Below are 19,307 nucleotides of genomic sequence, written 5' to 3'. Positions count from 1 at the left end.
AGTAAGAAGTGAAAATGAACGAGCTTTTAAAACATTAATGTGTTTGTAAGGAGATTAAGGGCATTGTTAAAATTAAAATGTAAAGTTAAGAGAGGTAAATTTTAAAATTCTTGAGAATCTCTCAAATGCATGAGTACGTCTCAACTAATTTATCCATAAAATTATTTTTTTAAAATATTATATTTTTATAAATTATTTTAATAACAACTTTGTTAATAACGAGATGTTTTATAATTTAAATTTTTTTATTTTGTGAATTTATTTTTATTAGCTTTGATAATTTTGATTTTCTTTTTCAATACATGCAAACACTTTACTTTCTTTGAAATTTTTTACATATATTCATATTTAATATACATATTTGATGTTATGATTTAATTTTATTATCAACTATTATATTTAAAAATTCTAGCATTCCATGAAATTTTATGAAAGGAATTGGAATTAATCTATTGAATGAAAGTTCACAAGTATTTATTATGTTAATGATGATTGATCGTTCAGTTAGAAAATGATTATTTATTATGATTCATGCATGGAAAAGCATTGAAGATATTATTTTATAATGATTGTATTGAAAAGAACAAAAATGTTTATTTTTATAACCCATGCATGCTTGTTTTAAATTAATTGGGGGACTGATTTCAGAATGCTGATTGCTAATGACAATTTCATTAGTCCTTAACTCGTCATGGTACACCTAACTAGTAAGATGCTTATAAGAAGTATTAGCCCCGTGTGTAAGCCAATGTACATGAAATGAAGGGATGAATATTCATAAGTATTGTACTTATGCTTATTTTATGAGCTTCATGTCTGTGCTTGTTTCGTGACTTCTAACCACATTTGATTATTTCATGGCTTTTGATCTCGCTTGTCGGTTATTTACCCTCTTAGTTTGTATATTCACGCTTGTTAATCATTTTAATTAAGTTCCACTAAAGAAAGAGTTTTGAAACTTATTTTTTTAATTTAATTTCAAAAAGCAAACTTCTTTTTTATTATATATTGATTTTATATTGAGCAATATATATATATAGCTCCAAGATGTTTAAATATATATAGAAATTTAAAGAAGGAAAGAAAAATTGAACTCCTTATAATTCTATTTGAATTTATATATTCAGGGTTTATAAATTTATCTAGTCTTTGATGTTTGACTTATTGATTTGCTTTCTATTAATTCTTTCAACTATAAATTAGGACATTATTCACCAAATTTTTTTTTTGTCTTAAATATTGTAGCTAACCCTGCTCCTCTTGTAAATATTAAGGGGTCCAATTTCTTTTTTGAAAAAAGGAAGCACATTGTAATTAACTTTTTTAGTAAAATTATGTATTGTATTTTGTAATCAAAAATTAAAGCTCCCCGTACACCATAATTATATATTTTTGTTCAGTTGGTAGCTTGCTGTTATGAAACTAGTCTCCTTTTCTAGTTTGGTTAACATGTTTTATTATTATAGAAATTTCAGGAGGTCCAAACTTTGAGGGAGGTTATGTCGAAATTTTTATAAAATATTTAAAAATTTACAAACTTTATTATTGTATATAACTTATATATTGATAGTTTAGCTTAATTTTAAACTAATTAAAGTTTATAAAATATGAGTTTATTTTATATTTTATGTCGGTCATATGTTTAATATTAGGGTGTGGCAAATGTAATAATTTAGTCAGAGTTAACAATTTTGAAACGTACATTATTATGAGTATATGATGAGCATTGATTGTTACGTTCTCTCGTGCAAACAAAAGGAATCGACACAGCACAAACTATATCAGTTATTTCAGAGAGGAAGGGGAAGCGAAAGATGATGACATTTGCATGGTGAGGGGCCATCGTTGTTCTCTAAGCATACAAGTCAGAGATTCGGTAAAACAAACAATCTTATATTGTTGCACTACAAAAGTGCATAAACAAAAGAAAGTGAAGGTGTGTCTCTGTCTTCTTGTTTTTGTTTTTTGGGTTTTGGGCCGGCCCCTGTGTATTCCTGTAGTGGTTTAGCTAATTAATTTAAAATTAATGAAAATTTTAAATTCTAAACTATTGCATATATAGTACTTTAAATTTTAAACTTTTAAAATAAGCAAAATACTTCTTAATTTATTAATTTCAAGTGTCTAAAATTTCACCATTAAGTTGAAGAAAACGATTATTATTTTTAAGGGTTAAGATGAGTGTCCCATTATCGTGTCACTAAATTTCACATTTATAAAAATAATGGCTATTTTTTTCAATTTAATGACAAGATTTCAAACATTTAGAATTTAAAAGTTGATGAGAGTTTTTGCAATTTTCAGAGTTCAAGGTTAAGAATATTATTTTCACAATAGTTTAAAGTTTAAGATACTCATTAATTTATTAATTTATACCAAAGATATTAATTTATTTCAAATTTGTCCCTAAATTGAATGGTTGGCCTGCTCCCTCCATAGTAAATGGAATCATTCTGAAAATCTCAATGTCTTATTTAATTTATTTCTTACAGTTTTTTTAATCTCAAATTTTAACCAGTGGTAATTTGATATATATTAAAAAATGTCATTTAATAATCCAGACAATTAAAAACGATTTATATTTTGAACAAAAAAATTAATCGGTGATTATATTTGAAATGGTAAAGCATATATCAAAATATAAAAGAAAATTGTAAAACGGCCAGAAAAGAAGGATTTGTGCGTGTATGATGAGAGTATAAAAGAAAGATAGGGAAAAACTTATGTACTTAAATCTTTTATAAATTATTTATCCTATAACAAATTTTTATTATTAATATTATTAAGACATTAAAATTTACATATTTTAATTTGATTGGATGAAAGTATATTAGATATATAAAATGAAGTTCTTAAGTCTTGCCCTAAAAAATCTTGTCGCGTGCCTCTATGGACCAAATTAAAATCCATAATTGTGGCCAAAAATCTGTTAGATGTAACTAAACTTTTTTTTTTAAATTTACAATTGATGAATTTTTTATCTATTAGAGTAGCAAAAATCCGTAATTGTGGCCAAGCATATTTCATATTAGCTTGAGGATACATTACATATCATGCGTGAGTACCCTTGATAAAATTAATGTGCGACAAATTTATCTTTTATATATATAAACTTGAAATTGAAAAATAAAAAGAAAGAAAGAAAGAAAGCCCGCAAGGATACTTATATATTGACTCACGCCAATGCTAATTTATTGTTCGAGTTTATGTAGAATGACATGAACCCCATGGCCTGGCTTGAGAGTAATGGCAACGAAAGGAGCATGAGAATATATAGGAGAGAGCTCAAACCAGAACTGTTGTAGAATCAAAGAGAGAGCCATCTTAGCCTCTAGCAAGGAAAAATTTTGTCCAATACAAATTCGAGGACCCCACCCAAATGGAAAGAATGCAACGGAATTGCCTTTCGCTGCCTTTGAGATTCCTTCACTAAATCTCTCTGGTTTGAACTCGTTGGCATCACTCCCCCATATCTCTTGGTCATGATGAAGTAAAAGTATTGGTATAGAAAACTGCATTCCTTCTGGTACTGTCAAATTCCCAAGTTTCATTTCCTTCTCAGCAGATCGCTCCATCCATATTGCTGGTGGGTATAGCCTAAGAACCTCATATAGGATCATGGTCACCTACAGTGGCAAAGTGTGTATATTCATGAGTAAATCTGTTTATTATAAAGTAAAAAAGTAGAAAAAAGATCATGCTTACAATCTTGAGGCGGCTAAACCCTTCAAAATCTGGTTTTTGATTGCCAAAGACTTGGAGGACTTCTTCCCGTGCACGTGTTTGCCAATCAGGGTACCTGCTCAACAACATCATGGTCCAAACAAGCAAAGCCGAGGTGGTTTCTTGGCCTGCCACGTAGAACACCTTGCATTCGTAGATCACTTCTTGCAAACTCATCCCAAGAATATTGTTTTGGTAATTTCCTTGGCTTTCAATCTGCTTGTGATTGGATTCTAAAAGTATGCCTAGCAGATCATTCTTGATTATGGCTTCACCTGCCTTCAGAGCTTTCTCCTTCTTCTCGATGATTCCCTTCAGTAAATCTTCCACAATCCCATCAATTTCTTCCATCCTCCTTTTGTCCTTGGCGTGTATAAACCTGCAAATTGACTTTTAACTAACATTCCATAATTGAAGAGTTTCGTCCTGATGTGTGTATCATGGCCAATTCATGCTTTCTAGCTGAGTTAGATATTAATCTTAATTACCTCCAAAACGGAATGTAGTATCTTTGCAAATTATTCATAACAAGTTCGGCTTGTTCTGTGAGAAGATCGAATATTTGTCTGCCTTCTTCATAGCTACTTCCAAAGGCTGCTCGAGAAATAACATCTTTTGTCAAATTCTTAAGCCAAGGCCATACATCCATTTCACACGTTCCATCTAATGGAGACAACATTTTTTCCCATTCATTTATCATCTCACTGCAACTTTGGTAAAAGGTTGGCATCATAGTCTGGGGCAAAAAGCAGAAAATTAATGGAAGTTAAAATTATCAGCATAACATAAGAGTTACCAAATTAATATGAAGCCATATATATCTTATTTATTAAGAAGATCCTAAACGTTTGGTTGAAGAAAATAAGGAACCTTCAGTCTGTCCAAATGGAAAGCTGGATTAATGATCTTCCTATGTTTAGTCCACTTGTCACCATCATAGGTTCCGACACCAGATCCTATATACTTGATAATAGGATTCATGTGACGTTTCGTGAATTCATAATTCCTATTTAACAGTTCCTTTATTTGCTCTGGATTCATCAGGATCAGTTTTGGTGTCGGTCCAAACCACATAAATGAACTCTTCCCTGCATAATTAATTGATAACTAAGCAGTAATCTTTGAAGCACTCTAATTAAAATCAGTAACAATGATTAATTAAAACAAAAGCTCCATCACCATATTTCTTGACAATGTGGTGGACGAAGGAATAGACACGAGGAGCAAGATCATGGGAATGAGAGGGAATAGATAATGATTTGGCTTGTTCCTGCATTTGAACCATGTTCCACAAGTCACCAATCCAGAATCGATAAGGATTGGCTTGAAGGCCCTGATCTCTGAGAAGCCTCTCCATCCTCTTAGGATTCAGCCACAACCATTTCACCATATTCCACCCCCATCTTATCGCTACTAATATCGCTGCCATTAGTAACGCCACTAATGTTGTTGCTTGAAACATTTCTCTTACTGTCTGTGTCTCTATGTGCCTGTGTTGTTGTGTTTCAATGAAATTGATACGTAGATTCTTGCATATATATAGATTGAGATCAGTGGAGTGCCACAGTAGGGTAATGTAACTAATTAATTTAGTCGGAGATAACAATTTTGAAACATTGTATGGGTATGATGAGAATTGATCGCTAGGTTCTCTGCATGCAAACCAAAAGGAATCGATGCACCATACACTATATCAGCTATTCCAGAGAAAGTGAACGTTGTTCTCCAAGCATATATACATGACAAAGAGATTGGTAGACGAACACAGATCATCTTTATTTTTACTTTACAAAAGTATACAGACAAGAGCGTGTTATAGTGTGTGTTTCTGTGGTGCGTACGTACATAATCAAGAACAGCCATTGAACATTTGTTTGTATAATTCCTATGTAACAAGAAACATGACTTCATCGTAAATTAATAAACTCAACTCAATATTGCCGGATAAATTAGTGTGTGTTTGGCTGGTCTTTAGTGCTTTCCGTTTAAAACCATTGGACTATAATTTTAATAGCTTTTAACGTGGGAAAAAAAACACTGTTAATGAGAGCGTGTATCAGAAGTTTTTGTTTGGGGGGGGGGGGCGCGGAATGCAGCAAGCCAACTAAGAAGGATAGAGAAGAATATGTATGTATGTACAAGGAAATCTTGTTCAGCCGACAAAACCCAAGCTTGTTCCTATGTTTTTTCGAAACGACTTCCACAATAGTTACTGTTTATAACATATGACCAAAGATTAAACAATTTAACAATTAAAAAAATGAATGACAACTTGCGATTAACTAAAACCAAAAAAAAAAGTGAGAATTACATATGAATCTTATTTAATACTCTAAGATCCATTAACAACTGAGCTTAGGAGAATAATAATACAACGTGTTCTCATGTTTCTTGTTAGATAGAAATTATAAAAATAATGTGTTATTATTTTTTCAAACTCAATTGTCAATGAACCTAAAAGTAATTAATTATAATGAGTAAGACTTTAGAGTAATTCTCTCAAAAATTAACTTAACTTTGAAAAGAAAAATTTTCTTTACTAACTTCAAGATATTTTTACTTTATTTATATATCTCAAATATAAAATAAACGTATTATCTATAAGAGAAATATTTTAAAGAGATAAAAATATAATAAATCAAACTAGTATTTTTTGAAAATAAAATAAATAATAGTAAAAGTATTGTAAGTATTTTTAATCATATATAATAAAGTTTTTATTATTTTTAAATTTTATATACCATCTTTCCCCTAAAAAGAGCATAAAAATGAATACTTCGTTGTATATATAAAAGATTAAAAATAATAAGAAAAAAAAGGTCTTCCTTCATTGGGCCCATCTAAAAAATAAATTTATAGTTCTACATTAGCTAGTCACATTGGAGAAGACAATGACCGCTTAAAATACAAGTTTTTAAGTTCGAATCCATATAAATGTATAAAACATTCTTTTAGAAGAGTGTTGAGTAAGGAGTTTTTTCATTCAACATATGTGTTAGTCTTTTAAAATATGTTCTCTTTTTGAACTAATGCTTGTAATGTTGATACTTTTATTAAGAGAATGTTATGGAGATGGCTGCCTATGGAAGGTTATAATCGGAAGAAGGTTGGCTCTTAAACATGGGTACATTGTTATCTCTCACATTAGGGAATCTCATAAAGTAAATGTGGTTTATAATAAGTTTAAGAGACTTTTCTACTCAATAAGTTAGCTTTTTTGGAATGGATTGGATTTTCTTTTTAAACTCATTCTCACAGGAACAATAACTCATAAGTGAGTTTCATTAATATTTGAACTTGAATCTAGTTATGTCAAACATGAGGGTTAGCATGTCAATTATATCATACAAATAATACATAGAAATAAAAGACATAACAATTATTAAATAATATAAATGTGGTCAGAGGGCCAATTGAAATGACTTAAAAAATTAAACGACAACAATAGAGGTTACTATATATATATATATATATATATTAAAAAATGATCACAAATAAGCAAAAAAACCTTATCTCTTTCTTCAATGGGATTTCACAATTTGAAGTTAATAACTAGTTCGGAAAGAGAACTTAAGAAGAAAGGGTAGAACCTTATTTTATTGAATTATTCTACTCATTTCTTTTTTTACTATTAATTTTCTACTTATTAAGGTCAAGCCAAATTTTTTTCAGTAGTCTTTAATTTGAAGATTATATCTTGGACGGCGGAATGTTCTTTTAAAGTAAGAAATATGGGAATTATCGTTTTGGTAAGTGGTCTCTTTTCTCGTCATTGTAAAATCGTAACAGAAATTATGTTTCTTTCTCCTCCATGTCTAACCTAAATGGAACGATATCTCTAGTTAATTTGCATGTAACATCAGTATTGGTTTTTTTCATTAAAAAAAAAATGCACAGCAGCGGTAGCAATTCTTGTGTTATCACATACTCCCTCATCAATCACAATATAAGTCATTATTAATTAATTTATACTTCTAAAATAGTTGGTTAAAATCTTGTTTTTCTAAATTTTTTTTACATATTTTCAACGAATAAAAGTGCATTTTTGCTCTTAAAATATTTTTTGAAGAACACCTAATACCCTAACGTTTTTGTTGGAGCAATTTTATCTTTAAAATTATTAAAATAGAACATTTTTGTTCATTTTATCAAATTTTCTAACAATCAATGTTGGAATTTTGATGTAAAGGGTAAAAATGTTCCGTTTTAATAACTTTGAGGGCAAATTGCTCCAATAAAAATATTAAAGTATTGAGTGCTTCTCGAAAAATATTTTAAAGGCAAAAATGCACCTTAATCTTATTTTCCACTATATCCTTAAATAAAATAAATATAACATTTGAATTATTCAAAATATATAATTGAAAAGAAATATAAAACCTACTCAATGCCCCTATATTTTAAATCAAGCAAAGGCTTTTAGAAAATAACCTATACTATGGCCCATGAGATCGAGTAATTATCATCGTAAAAATCTAAGGTAACAATAATGAAGTTGTTTTACTAGGTATTTATTAATTCACCAAAGAAGCAGACATGTTAGAATAACATACAATTAAAGCTAAGTCACCGGTGTTCAAATAAATTCAGACAAATTAAACTACTCCATAGCAACACACATACTTAGCATTAATTACAAACACAGAAATTTCTTTCTAACACACATTGCAACATTGATGAGTACTTATTAATTACCTCGAAGTACCACGTCCATTGACACACATAGCTGCAAGCACCTGAACACCGACTTGTTGAGATCTATTTATAACTTATCATTGCCCTTTCTTGAAGTTCATCGATCTCTTGACCATCTTCATGTTTTTGGAGTTTCCAGACGATTGAAAGATTAGGAGCAACACTGGTCAGAGACGCCATCCTTTCTGTTTCGATTTCTTCGCCGCATACAATGGTAAGTTTCTCAAGTTTCTTGCCATTTCCTGCGATGTGCCTCAATAATTCAAACTCTTGAGTGTTTCCTTTGAACACTCTCAAGTAGACGAACTTAAGCTGGTTCTTGACACAATCACAAGCCTCTTGAGACTGCCAGAAAGCACATCTATCGATCAATCCTTCATCATCAGGAACGGCCTGTAATAAGACAGAAGCAAGTTATGAAGTACATATCATGGATCTATATATAAATCAGTGCAAACTCTGATCATGAGCACATTGACGTCAGGAAAGAAATATCTACACTGTGTGAAATTTATAAAAAGCCATTCATAGTTCATAAGTCATGAATAGAATTGTTAATTTTAAATCTTAGAAGATCTTGTCATGGCGTTTTATTGTTCGCACAAAACGTAAGAATTTCTTCTTCCCATCTCTCCAACCCCCTAATCAACACAGGCTTTTTCCACAAAGTGTTTTTTAAGGTATTGAAGTCATGTCCATAGGTATATTAATTGCTAGATTGAGCACATACACAAGGCCAAAAAGTTATATCCACATTACTTAGGGGTTAACTTTTTCTACTAATTAACAGCACAGCTAGTTTGAACTCTATATTTTTTACTCTTGTCCCTTGTTAATTAGACCTTGCTACAAGTAGTAAATGGTCACATTGAAAATATCTTCCTCATACTCCGCACCACATTCCTTTCACAAAGTAGCTTTTCAGAATCTAACCCATGCCAATTATTCTAACATTAGTTGTTGGATTAAATCTTACATGATGTCAAAACCAACTCAAACATTATATTTCTTCTTGACTCTATCTCTTGTTGAACCTTGTAATTAATGACAGGATGTTGGCTACATTGACTTCATAGTAAAAGCCTCCAAGAGTGGACTATAATATATAAAAATTTGCGCTTTCAAATGAATATGAAATATATGTTAAAAGGCATAGTGGACAACAAACTAGACTTAAGTAGAAACCTTTAGACTCCCTTTCAATAGTTTACATGTGCAGTGAACAAATTGAAAATGTACAATAGAATTGAGAGTAAATTTGATGTCACATGCGTACCGGTAAAGTGACTTCAAGAGTTTCTAGACGGCGGCATACTTGCAAGAAGCAAATAACTAAAGTACTTTCTAGTATATCATGTAGGTCCAAATCAATTGAAAGTTTTGTCAGAGTCAGCAAAATGTTGCTCTTAGTACCCTACATAGTGTAAAAGCAGACATAGTTAATTAGCACTATCGCACAATATTTACAAAAGAGATCAGACAGACATATATCACGACACTAGCTATCAAATTAAACTTACCCAAAAAAGTTGGTAATGACCAAGAAGACGGCCAGATCGGAGAAGGGGTCTCCCTTCATTTGAAGAAATCATTGATCCATATATCGACTGGTCGTAACAACGGATAACCCTGAGGCTTCGAGAAAAAATTCTCATCCCCGCCTTCGGAGAAATGATACTATCAAAGTGTAAAACTTCAAGCCTCGCTGCAAAAACAACTACTTTATCAAGGATCATAGAATGCAGTTGCAAAACCTTCAAAATGGGATTATACATCTGAAATTTGCGAAACCCAATACACTCAAACAGACAAATACTCTCCAGCCCCTTCAAGAGCTTCAAAAGTCCTTCGAGGGTTTCATCATCGATGCTCACATTTCTCAGAATCAGGGTTTTCAGATTCTTCTCGCATCCCTTGAATGGTTCTAAACTGCGCAGTGCGTAGTGAACGAGCTGTAGTGAACGCAATCCTGAGAAAATCCCCGTCGGAAAATTAGGTTTTGAAACTCTCTCAGCAAGTGGTAATTGTCGGAGACAATTCTGGGTTGTTCCAATGTCAAAATACTCACACTCTAGGCTTACGTTTTTCGCATTCTTTCCCATTACACATGACAACCAGGTCACGACTTCCTCACAGAAAATGCTATAAGGAAAATGGATGAATCGACAGCTTTTCAAATCACCAGAGTGACGATCCAAAATGGAAGAGATCGTATCACCATACCGCGTGATGCCTTTGTTCAAGTTAAGACTAAGAGGAGAATAAGGATCATGTGCTTCTTCAGGGTTTTGTCTCTGAGTTAACGGCATAATCATGCGTCTGCCGTCAAACTCAAGGTGAGAATTGAATCGCCATAGTCCGCTCCATCTCTTGGAGAGCACGCTGGTTCTTACAGCTTCGTCGACGGAAAGCAGACAGATGATGAGGCATAGGATGTCGTCTGGGAGTTGGCTTATGTAATCCATTAGTGAAGGGTGTCTGGAAAGTCTGGTTTGAGTTTGTTGGTGTTTGTCAGAGAAAGAATTGAACAGGAAAGGAGCACTGATCAGATTGGAGCGTGAGAGGAGGAGAAGAAGAAGAAGAAGGTGTTGAATATAAAGCAATAAACTTGTCCGTTATCCTTCTGCATGAACGCCACGGGGGTTGCATGTAGACAGATAGCAAACTATTGTCTGTCTTTGATACCTTTAATTTCTGGTTTTTCATATTTTGGTTTTAAATTTGAGTTAATTTGTTAACTTTTGAGAGTGATCAGCAAATCTTTTTTTAAAACCATGCATTTTTCTGTTCCTTGTATGTAATTTGATTAGGAAAATTATTTAAGAAAATATTTATTTCTTTCCTAATGCTTCCCTGGCCGCAAATATTTTATGTATATCTTATCTTTTCTTCGCCTAAGTGCATATTCATTCTAATAAATTAAAATTGAGGAATTGTTAATCAAGACTATCTGATTTTATTTTATATAGATTAGTAAAGTGGATATTCTTAGTCTTTATTTGGCCTTGGGATTAATTTTCTTAATACCGTGTCTGGTTTTTACCAAAAGGCGATTAATCAATGAATATGGGTTTTTTTTTTCTCATACTTTTTTTTTTTACCAGCTTCTGGTACATTGAGTATGCCGTATGCGGTTTTCTGTTGTATGGGAAACTAATTATGCACTAGCTGATTTTGTTTGAGCAATTGTATTAAAAATATGGGAAAATTATGTGTAAGTCCTTCGAAGCAAACTTATTTATAAATAAATTTTATAAAATTTAAAAATTAAGGATATGATTATGATTTAAAATTAGGGTGTAAAGACAATATTGTCTTTATTTATTAGATATGTGAAGTTAAAATTATAAAAAGTTGAAGTCATAGTTATAAATTATTAATAAAGTAATTATAAAAAATTAATATTAAACTTTGTTAGTAATACATAATTAGTTTAACTATTAAAAATATAAAGTTAGAATTGTAAAATGTTGAAGTGATATTTATAAATTACTAATGAGATAATTGCATACAATTAGTATTAAACTTATAATATATTATCACTTTAACTATCAAATATGTGAAATTGTAATTACAAAAAGTTAGTAATTGATGTGATGTAATAGGGATATTATTATTTTTGCACCCTAATTTTAAATTATACTCAAATTCTTAGAAACTTGGCTATAGTTTTTGAATTTTACAGAATTTATTTATAAATAAATCTACTCCATGTAACCTACCCATAATTTTTCCTAAAAATAGCAGGCTCATTTTTTTATGGAAAATTAATTTTTTAAAAAAATATATATTGAGTTTTTATTATGTTTGTTTAATTTTTTTTTGAAAATAATCAGAATCTAAAAAAAAGTATATATCTAATTATTTCAAAAAGCTACTCTAAGTAACTTTTAAAAATAATTTAATGCGATAGATGAAAGGAAATTTCAATATACGAGTCTATTATAGAGTTTTAAAATAATTAAATAATAAATTATTTTTATAAAATAAAAAATATATCATATATAAAATTTAAAAATAACTAATTAATAATCACTTTTTTATTATTGCAACCAAACATAAAATAATATTCCCTCTATTTAAAAATGTAAGGCATTTTTAGTCTTTTGAAGTGTAATCATTATTTTTTTTCAAAAATGCCCCTATTGATAATAATTTTATATTTATTATAGGGTATTTAATAGGGATAAATATAAAAAAATAGGGTTAGTTTGAAAGTAAGTAATTACTTTATTGAGGGAAAGAGTCAGTTAAAAATGTATTATATTTTTTAACGAAGGGAGTATATGTTTTTATAAAATCTTTACAAAATAATTTTTTTTATAAAATTTCTAAACCATTTAAAAATTATTTTGTTTTTATTTTAAACAAATGAGCTCAGAAAATTAAGTATTGAGGAAATTAATTACTTTTATTTTCATCAAAAAAAGATTTGTGTGCGTGATAGAAGAAAAGTGACGGCTCACAACTTCACATGCTGCAACGTGTACATTGGGTGGCTAAGGGCATCCAATGACACCCCAAGTCCGTTTTCCTCGTCAAGTGTGCATGATTTCTTGGTAGTGTTGCCCAAAATTAACTGTGGGCCATCTCACATTTTCCTGACCACCCTCTGCGAGGAATCGGATTTAAATTCTCTTCACACTCCCTTTCAATATCTATTTCAATGCTCAATCTCATCCATTTAATTAATTATTTATTTAATTTAATCATGTCATATTGTTAATTATGACAGTAAAATAAATAAATTATTTACTATTATCTCTTACATGCTTTTAAAAAAAGTTTATAATGATTATTTCTGATCATTATTAAATGAATAGTATATTTATTTTAATGTCATAATTAATAATATGTCACCATTAAATCAAATGAATAATTAAGTGAATAGATATGATTGAGTATTGAGAGAGAGTACAGAGAGAATTCTGATTGAAAACGAAACATTTCAACGTTACAAATAGAGGCAAAATCCATGTGAAAAGACACGTTAAGACAAACATACATTTGACGGGTAAAGGGGAAAGGTGTTATAAGATTGTTTCAATGCACAAGCATCGTTTTTCAGGTATGCAAATTTTCGAGGATATATCAGCATTACAATTTACATGCGACGAAGAGTCATATGTATAAAGATGCAGTACTTATATTTATATATGTGCACTGCTCCTTCTGATTTTAATTATAAAACAAAAAACTTACCCTTTATTTTATTCAAAATATAGAATAAAGATGTAATATTATTTTTTTTAATCATACCTGTTTATTTATTGTTGGCATCGTCTAATTATGTTTCATGGGAATCGATATGCTTTTAAATCTAATAGGGGACTTTATTATGAATATTAATATTAATTAATTTCAATGAAGGGCATAAATGAAATGCACGTTTGTCCTATAAGTTGAAGGGTGCTAGTTATTAGAGTTAGTAATTCAGGTCAATTTTAAATAAGTCCTAAAACTTTGGGTTGGGTTTGGGAATTTTTTATTTTTTATTTTTAACATTCAGACCTGTTCAAGTTGTTTTAGATAGGTTTGAAAAAATTCTTATCAAGCTCGATTGGATTCAACTGGGTCCGGATACTCGAAATGTGTTATTTTTTTAATCTTTTATAGAATATACATTAAATGTTTATTAATCTTTTGAATTTAAGGCATTTTATACAAAGAGATCATATGTATATTTGAGTATATTGTTACAGATATTTTCTTAAAATAAATAAAAGGCCTGTATTGTTATATTTCTATCATTTTTAATTTATAAAATCCTTTAAAAAAATCTTGAAAATGTATTTTGATCTTATTTTTTAAGTTTAAGACCAACGGTTAAAATCGAGCGATCGGTGTTTAGTTTCATTAGTCAAAGAACTAAAGTAAAGGCCATGATCATGCACTTGAAGGCAATGAGGACTTGTATGTAGACTTAAAAAAAATTTCAGAAAATTAAATAATACTGAAGAAAAACTGTCCAAAAATCAATGAAAAAGAAGAAATGGAATCAACTTATTCGAAGTATTAGGGGTAATATTTTAAAAAGTTAATTTATTTCCTTTTTGAATCGTGCACCAAAAATATTGTTTTTATTTGAAGCTTCCTCTTGCTAAATATTTCACCTTTTTTGGTTTCCCAAGACGAGCAGCCTTAAAACTCATAAAGTAACTATTGAGGAAATGACTAGATGCTTTTATTTAATTTATAACATTAATTGAACAATTGTCCATATAACGCCACCTAAAAGCCACTCTTAATGCAGCGAAACACAGAAATAACAAAATATACATAGATATCAGTGTGTGTGCGTAGCATTTATCACAAACCCTGAAAATCTGTCCAAGTTATTGTATTGAGTACTTTTATGAAATTCTACACATTAGCTATATTTCATCAATCCGCCATGGTACTCCCCATTTGATTTGTAGATTAAATTGGAGCTATATAATGGACCTCTTATGTACTCCGATCCCCCCCCCCCCTAATGGGTCATTTGTAATACTGTCTTTTCAATTTTGTTTTTTTTAATCATTAATTTTTATATAAAATAAGAAATATTTTGATATTTTAAAGTCCCAAAACATTAGAGTTTTGTATTTTTTTATTCTTAAAGAAAATATCAGAACTACACACTTTTATCTTTGAAAAATCTTAAAAAAATACAAAATCTATCATTTCAGGAATTTAAGATATGAAAATGTCCATTATTTTATATAGAAGCTAACAATTCAAAAAAAGAAGAAGGAAAATTCACATTTAAGGACCATTCAAGAAACTTATATACAAACAAGGATAAAAACGAAATGGACTATTGTGAAAATTGAAAATAGATTTTTTTTTTCTTGAATAAGACTTGTTATATATCCTTATCGACAAATAAATTGTTTGAGTAATCCTTAAAAGTAATTTTTCTAAAAATTAAAAGAGAAAAAAAATTGAAAAGGTGGGACATTACCGATCAATTCTTCATTAGGAACAGCCTGTAAACCAGCAAATAAAGTGAACTATAATATATACAACTTTGCTTTCAAATGAATGTGCAATGAACTCGAGAGAAAACTTGATGTCAAATACCGGTAAAGTGATTTCAAGAGTTTCTAGACGAGTGCATGATCTCATGAAGGACACAAATAAAACACAGTCTTTTGCATCATTCAGGTCAATGTCAATTGAAAGTTTTGACAGAGTCAGCAAAATATTGCTCCTACGATCTTACAAAGTGAAAATGAAGATTACACAGTTAATTGGCACCATCATATAATATAAACAATTAAAACAGAGAGAGACATCATTTATTTAGCACTATTAATTATTGAACTTACCCAATAATAACGGAAGTAACCAAGAAGATCGAAAGCCTTGAGAACGTTTCTCTCTTCAATTAAAGAAAGCATTGATCCCAATATCGAGTGGTTGTAACAATGGATAACCCTGAGGCTCAGGGAATAAATATCCATACTCCACGGAGAAATGATAGTATCAAGGAGTAAAACCTCAAGCCTCTCAGCAAAAACAATTAATCCATCAAGTTTCATCGCATGCAATTGCAAAACACTCAAATTGGGATAATGGATTTCAAGTTTTGAAAACCCAGTAGTACACTCATCGAGGCACATATTCTCCAACCCCTTACAGTTCTTAAAAATTCTATCTAGGTTTTTATCATCGACATTCACATTTATCAGGATCAAGGTTTTCAGATTCTCGCATCCTTCAAATGGTTTTGAAGTAGGCAGTGCGTAGTAAATGAGCTGGAGTGAACACAGTCCTGAAAAAAATCCCAGTCGGTAAATTAGGTTTTGACAATCTCTCACATTCTTCTAAATGGTCAAGACAATTTTGGGTTGTTTCAATGTCATAAAACTCACGCTCTAGGCTAAGATTTCTCACATTCTTTCTCTTTATAAATCTGAGCCAGGTCACGACTTCGTCACAGAAGATACTATATGGAAAATGGATGAATCGACAGCTATGAAGGGGATTAGAGTGACGAAGAAAAATGGAAGAGATGATGAGACCATAGAGAGCGATTATTCTAGTCAAGGAAAAACTAAGTAGCAAATAGGGATTGAGTTTTTCTCCAGGGTTTTGTCTGAGCCAAGGGCATGATCATGCTTCTACCGTCAAACTCAAGATGGCTAGTGATGAACCGCCATAATTCTCTCCATCTATTTGAAAGAACACTCGTCCTTACAGTTTCGTCGATTGAAAGAAGAGAAATGATGAGGCACAAGATTTCATCTGGGAGTTGGCTTATCAGATCTGGCCCTTCATCAGAAGAAGCCAGCTTGGCCTTGGTTCTTGATCTGGTCATAATCATTTTTTAGGAGTAGTGAAAGGTTTGAAGTGAAGGGATAGCTTTGAGAGAATATAGTGTGTGAAAGTAAGAAGAAAGGAGAGTTGAATATATAAAGCAATTAATTTGTCCGTTATCTTTCTTCATGAATGCACGAGGGTTGAGTGTTGACAGATAGTAAATTGTCTGTCTTAATACCATTAATTACTTGTTTTGGTAATTCGTTTAAAATTTGAGTTAATGATTTTCCCTTAAGAGTGATCAGCAAATGTTTTTATTCAAACCATATATTATATTTTCCTCCTCTAATAGCAAAGTTCATTTTAAAAAAAAAATTCTTCCCTAAAATTTTCCCTGCAATATTATATATATATATATATATATATCTTATTTTATGGACCTGTGTGCGCATTCATTCTAATTAATTAAAATTCAGGAATTATTAACCAAGACTCTCTAATTTTATTTTAACTGGGTCAGTAAAATGAATATTCATATATCCAACACTGGTCTTGTGATTTGTACTAGATTCTGAATAATTATATTAAAAATTTTAGCTCCAAAGTATTTATTTCTTTTTAAATTTTACATAAAAATATTTATTTTTCATTTCAACCTTCCTCTTACTAATTTTTCCACTTTTTTTCGCTTGAGACAAGATCATCAGTGCTAAAAACTCAAAAAATAATTATTGCAAAAAATACAGATCCAGATAAAATAAAATGGAGTTGATGTTGTTGGGATATCAGTGTATGTAACTTTTTGAGGCGACTCTAGAAATCACATTTTTGGTGGTATAACGCATAAGCTTTTTAAATGATGGTGTGTTTTTTAAAGTGGCTCATCATTCCAAGCAAGCTTTAAGTCTGTTGTTACCTTTGTTAAATGTAATGATTTCTCCAATATGTGTGTGTGTTGGAAAGGAAAAATATTTTATTCAATAAAAAATAATTATATATGCCTTTAGTTGCATACCCCCATTGTTTAATAAAAATATTTAATTTTAATTTGGATTTAGATGAAATAAAATGGTATTGATGTTTATGAAAGAAGTCACATAACCGATCATCTCTATAAATCGTGTTTTTCATGGTGTAATACATAAGCATTTCACATGTTTTTTTTTTTTTTTGAGCAAAAAGCATTTCACATGTTGAAGCGTGTTTTTTCAAAATGGCCTATCATTCCAGGAATGTTTCAAGTTTATGTTACTTTTTGTTAAATACAATGATTTCTCTAATGTGTTGAAAAAGAAAATGTTTAATTTAATTAAAAACATAATTATGCCTTTAGTTACATACCCCCATTGTTTAATAAAAATATTTTAATTTAGATTTAGATAAAATAAAATATAATAGTGTTAATGTTTACTCCCTCCATTTAAAAATGTACAATATTTTTTGAAGAGTTGGATATTTAAAAATATAAAGCATTTTTAATCTTATAACATGTAATCATTATCTTTTTTTAAAAATATCATATTAATAAATAAATTTATATTTATTGTAAGGTGTTTAATAAAAATAAAAATAAAAAAATAGAATTGATTTAAAAATAAATAATTATTTTATTAATAAGTGAGATTACCTTACATTTTTTTCAAAAAGAGGGAGTACAAAACAAGTGGACGTAACATCATCCCATAAAATCATATTTTTTTTGTGGTGTAATGCATAAGCATTTCATATGATGAAGCGTGTCTTTCAAAGTGGCCAATCATTCCAAACACGCTTCAACTCTATTACCTTTGTTAAATACAATGATTATTTCTCTGGTATGTTGGAAAGGAAAAATGATTAATTTAATAAAAAATAATGATATATGCCTTTAATCACATACCTCCATTTTTTAATAACAATATTTTAATTTAGATTTTAAAAAATAAAATATAATGGTATTAATGTTACAAAACAAGTGCACATAAAATTGTCCTTATAAATCACGTTTTCTGTGGTGTAACCCATAAGCATTTCACATGATTAAATGTATTTTTCAAAGTGACACATCATTCCAAACACACTATAAGTCTGTTACTTTTGTTAAATGCAATGAGTTCTCTGATATATTGAAAAGGAAAATTGTTTTACTCAATAAAAATAATTATGCCTTAGCTTTAGTTACTATACATAAACCCCCCATTGTTTACTAAAAATATTTTAATTTATATTTAGATAAAATAAAATGGTGTTAATGTTGACAAAACAACTGCGCATAACATCATCCCTAGAAATCATTTTGTGGTGTAATGCTGGAATGTATGTTTTAAAATGGCCCATTATTCCAAGCACATTTCAAGTCTATTACTATTATTAAATGCAATGATTTCTCGGATACATTGAAAAGAAAAAATGTGTTATTTAATAAAAAGTAATTATGCCTTTAGTTGCATACCCTATTATTTAATAAAAATATTTTAATTTAGATTTTAGTTAAAATAAAATGGCACTACATAACATCATCGCCAGATATCACATTTGTCATAGTGTAACGCATAAGCATTTCATAGTGTACTTGAGTACACTACAAGTCTGTTACTTTTGTTGAATCCAATGATTTCTCTTATATATGGAAAATAAAAAATGTTTTATTTAACAAAAAATAA

At 29.9% G+C, this 19,307-nt stretch overlaps 3 protein-coding genes across 3 annotated transcripts; all 3 read right to left on the bottom strand.

Annotated features, from left to right (window-relative positions):
- Positions 1–3,191: 3,191 nt before the first annotated feature.
- Positions 3,192–5,185, bottom strand: LOC129316740 (cytochrome P450 72A397-like). Its single transcript, XM_054961127.1, has 5 exons — positions 4,903–5,185; positions 4,594–4,811; positions 4,212–4,459; positions 3,706–4,102; positions 3,192–3,626 (listed from the first exon to the last, which is right to left on the bottom strand). Exons 1-5 carry the CDS (start codon positions 5,183–5,185, stop codon positions 3,192–3,194), a joined length of 1,581 nt encoding a protein of 526 aa, XP_054817102.1.
- A 3,296-nt stretch (positions 5,186–8,481) lies between these two features.
- On the bottom strand, positions 8,482–10,883 carry LOC129316739 (F-box protein At1g80960-like). The gene is made up of 3 exons (XM_054961126.1): positions 9,939–10,883; positions 9,695–9,832; positions 8,482–8,811 (listed from the first exon to the last, which is right to left on the bottom strand). Exons 1-3 carry the CDS (start codon positions 10,881–10,883, stop codon positions 8,482–8,484), a joined length of 1,413 nt encoding a protein of 470 aa, XP_054817101.1.
- Positions 10,884–15,574: 4,691 nt separating this feature from the next.
- On the bottom strand, positions 15,575–16,723 carry LOC129316738 (putative F-box/LRR-repeat protein At5g02930). Its single transcript, XM_054961125.1, has 3 exons — positions 16,531–16,723; positions 15,732–16,177; positions 15,575–15,613 (listed from the first exon to the last, which is right to left on the bottom strand). The coding sequence occupies exons 1-3, from the start codon at positions 16,721–16,723 to the stop codon at positions 15,575–15,577; spliced, it is 678 nt and encodes a 225-aa protein (XP_054817100.1).
- Positions 16,724–19,307: the final 2,584 nt, after the last annotated feature.

The sequence above is a fragment of the Prosopis cineraria genome, unplaced genomic scaffold (genome assembly GCF_029017545.1).
Source record: "Prosopis cineraria cultivar Desert tree isolate PC_DT_omini unplaced genomic scaffold, ASM2901754v1 PC7, whole genome shotgun sequence".
Classification (NCBI taxonomy): Eukaryota; Viridiplantae; Streptophyta; class Magnoliopsida; order Fabales; family Fabaceae; genus Prosopis; species Prosopis cineraria.
The sequence above is the reverse complement of the archived record's forward strand: the minus strand, read 5'-3'. Positions and strand labels throughout refer to the sequence as shown.

What these genes read in the sequence shown, in the direction of transcription:
- LOC129316738 (XM_054961125.1), bottom strand. Translation starts at nt 16,723, where the DNA reads ATGACCAGATCAAGAACCAAGGCCAAGCTGGCTTCTTCTGATGAAGGG. An exon ending in TAGCCATCTTGAGTTTGACG is followed by an intron (nt 16,178 to 16,530) that starts GTAGAAGCATGA and finishes GATTTTTTTCAG; the next exon opens with GACTGTGTTCACTCCAGCTC. An exon ending in GTTACTTCCGTTATTATTGG is followed by an intron (nt 15,614 to 15,731) that starts GTAAGTTCAATA and finishes GTAAGATCGTAG; the next exon opens with GAGCAATATTTTGCTGACTC.
- LOC129316739 (XM_054961126.1), bottom strand. Translation starts at nt 10,883, where the DNA reads ATGGATTACATAAGCCAACTCCCAGACGACATCCTATGCCTCATCATC. An exon ending in GTCATTACCAACTTTTTTGG is followed by an intron (nt 9,833 to 9,938) that starts GTAAGTTTAATT and finishes TACACTATGTAG; the next exon opens with GGTACTAAGAGCAACATTTT. An exon ending in CTCTTGAAGTCACTTTACCG is followed by an intron (nt 8,812 to 9,694) that starts GTACGCATGTGA and finishes GTCTTATTACAG; the next exon opens with GCCGTTCCTGATGATGAAGG.
- LOC129316740 (XM_054961127.1), bottom strand. Translation starts at nt 5,185, where the DNA reads ATGTTTCAAGCAACAACATTAGTGGCGTTACTAATGGCAGCGATATTA. An exon ending in CCACATTGTCAAGAAATATG is followed by an intron (nt 4,812 to 4,902) that starts GTGATGGAGCTT and finishes TTAATTATGCAG; the next exon opens with GGAAGAGTTCATTTATGTGG. An exon ending in TACTACATTCCGTTTTGGAG is followed by an intron (nt 4,103 to 4,211) that starts GTAATTAAGATT and finishes GTCAATTTGCAG; the next exon opens with GTTTATACACGCCAAGGACA.